The 2,874-nt window shown below is 39.5% G+C and overlaps 1 protein-coding gene across 1 annotated transcript in view; it reads right to left on the bottom strand.

Moving 5' to 3' along the window:
- Positions 1 to 2,874, bottom strand: part of LOC102838465 (chromosome unknown open reading frame, human C12orf40) — a 146,217-nt gene that overhangs the window by 130,504 nt on the left and 12,839 nt on the right. Inside the window, exon 2 of the mRNA XM_006865344.1 lies at positions 2,429 to 2,708. Coding sequence (XP_006865406.1) covers positions 2,429 to 2,708 — 280 coding nt within the window. The remainder of the gene's footprint in view (positions 1 to 2,428; positions 2,709 to 2,874) is intronic.

Genomic DNA, 2,874 nt, shown 5'->3' with positions numbered 1-2,874 from the left:
AGAACAATGAAAAAAAAAATCTGAAAAAAAAACTAAGAGATATGGGACACCATGAAGAGGATTAATTTATGGGTGACTGGCATTCCAGAACAGGAAGAGACAATAAAAACTGCAGAGAAAATTGTGAAAGAATTGTTGGAAGAAAATTTCCCTAACATGATTAAAGATGAGAAGCTAAATATACAAGAAGCTGAATGAACACAAAACAGCACAGATTCCAAAAAAAATTACCAATACATATCATAATCAAACTTTCTAAAACCAAAGAGAATCAAAGAGTACTGAGAGAAACTCAGGAAAAATGAAATTGCCTATAATAGATAACCAAGACAACTGAGCTCTGATTTCTTAACAGAAGCCATGTAGGCAAGAAAGCAATGGAATGACACACACAAAACTCTGAAAGAAAAAATTGTCAACCATAGTTATATAGCCAGCAAAGTTGTTCCTCAAATATGATGGCAAAGTAGGGCATTTCCAGAAAAATAAAAATTAAAGGAATTTGTAATAACCAGAGAAACTTTACAAAAACTACTAAAAGGTGTTCTTTGGATTGAGAACCAAAACCAGCGGACAACAACCTGATATTAACATATATAGCAACACCACCCAGAGCTTAATCTGAATATTGTTGTTGTTGTTGTTAGGTGCCATAGAGTCCATACCTACTCATAGGAAAACAAACCAACAACACTGAAAATAAGGAACCATAGATATAAATTTATAATGATTTTAACCACAATGTAAAAATAAGGAACAGTGCAGATAAGGAAATTCCAAATGGGAGAAAATCAAGTAGATTTCAAGGTATCAAGTAGATTTCAAGGTTAAGGAGGCTGTTTTAAACGGGAGGGGGGGAATTCAGGGTAACTTAAAGAAAAATAATCTTCACATCAAAATAAAAAAGAAGAAAATCTGAAATATTTAGTAAATAATGACACATCAGAAATGAAAATGAAAAGAAAGCCAACAAATAAAATGAACTCAGCACAGAAAATTACGTGTAAAACAGCCAGCAGCACCACAAAAAACACACAGCAAAATGACAGCAATCAATTCATATTATTGTTAAGTGCTATCAAGTCAGTTCCAACCCACAGCGACCCTATATATGTAAATGGATTATATAGGTAAATGCACCAGTTAAGAGACAGAGCAGGATGGATAAGAAAACAGGAACCTTCAATATGCTGTCTACAAGAGGCACATCAAAAAGACAGCGTAATGGCCACCAACAAAAGAACAGTTAAACTTTGGTACACACATACAATGGAGTACTATGAAACAAGGAAGAATAATGATAAATCTGTGAAACACCTCACAGCATGGATGAACCTGGAGGACTTTACAATGAGTGAAATTATTCAATCACAAAAGGAAAATACTGTGTTTGACCAAAGTTGTAAAAAATTAGGAAAATTTATTCTTAAAAAAGTAAACAATCTATGATGGTTACGGGGTGGGGGTGGGAAGGAGAGAAAATAATTCAGGGGTTAGAAGGCAGACACATGTTAACATGGGTGCTGGGGCAGGCAATATACAACAAGAGGGAGGTTAGTAAAGGGAAGATTAAGGTAGTGGGCGGCCCAAGGAGGAATGCAAGAGTTAAAGTGAATAGAGGTAAACACTGTTAACCGATGGTGCCTGGAAGGGGTTGTAATCATTACTGTGAGCCAAGTTATACTGATCTACTGAATGGGGAACTGAAGATCTGCTCTGTGGATCTTTGCTCAATTCACAATAAAAAAAATTTTTTTTTCCAAACCTCTAAAACCTTATTCAGGTTCGCTATGAGTCAAAACTGAATGGATGCACTTAACAATAATTTTAAACTGGCACATTTTCAGCTACAAACGAACAGGGTAATAAGCGCATCATGGAGGAATTAAAAAAGGATCCTAATTAAAAAAAATAATAATCCTGGTGTGGCGCTGTGTGCCAATGCGGCAGACTGCAAAGTCGTTTGAACTGCAAGGTCGATGGTTCAAGCTCACCAGCCTTTCCCTGGAAACCCCATAAAGGGTTGCTATGAGTCAAATAGCGTACTGGTTACGAATCGGGATGAGAACCGCAAGGTCAGCAGTTCGAAACTAACAGCTGTTCCGCAGGAGAAAGATGAGGCGTTCTGGTCCCGTAAAGATATACAGCCTCAGAAAGCCTGTACAGGGTCACTATGAGTCGGAACTGACTCCACGGCACATAATCACCACCATGGGTCAGAAGCACTTAACAACAATAACAGTTAATAATAATAATAGGAAAATGATGTCAAGCTCTCAACCCAAGCTTGGAGAACTACTAAGCGGCTCACTCCTACAATGTTATTTCCCGCTAATACTGTGACCTCCTAGCCAAAGGCGCCATTACAAGAATCGACGACCAAGGACTCAAGACCTATATAGTCTCAGACTCCTGCAGCGTAACTCACCGGGATCCCCCGACCCAATTCATCACCCCAAATCTCCGGAACTAGAAGACAGCGAAGTCCCTTTAAATACCACTCTGTCGGACGCCTCCTCAGTTCTGCACCTAGGCCCAGCCTGTACCCGCCCTGGACTGGTCTTACCGCACGGCTTTTCGAGATCTCTGCACCCTCAGAGTACTCCTTCCGGTCGCAAGTACTCAGACACACAGGCTCTTCCGGCCCAAAGTTCTGCAGCTCTGCCTTCCGATGCCATTTAGGGCTCTCTTCATGAATAGGCTGAAGCCTTGGTAAGGGTACCAGTAAAGCAAGTCAACCCCACTAAAGAAGGAGGAAAACAACAGTTTTAACGGCTTCAAGCAAGGCAAACCTCAGTAAATGAAAATATTGTCTGTACCCACAGAGCTAGTCTTTTAAACCACTTCATCATTTTATCGAGTTCTGTACTGTTG

The sequence above is a fragment of the Chrysochloris asiatica genome, unplaced genomic scaffold (assembly GCF_000296735.1).
Source record: "Chrysochloris asiatica unplaced genomic scaffold, ChrAsi1.0 scaffold00077, whole genome shotgun sequence".
Classification (NCBI taxonomy): Eukaryota; Metazoa; Chordata; class Mammalia; order Afrosoricida; family Chrysochloridae; genus Chrysochloris; species Chrysochloris asiatica.
The sequence above is the reverse complement of the archived record's forward strand: the minus strand, read 5'-3'. Positions and strand labels throughout refer to the sequence as shown.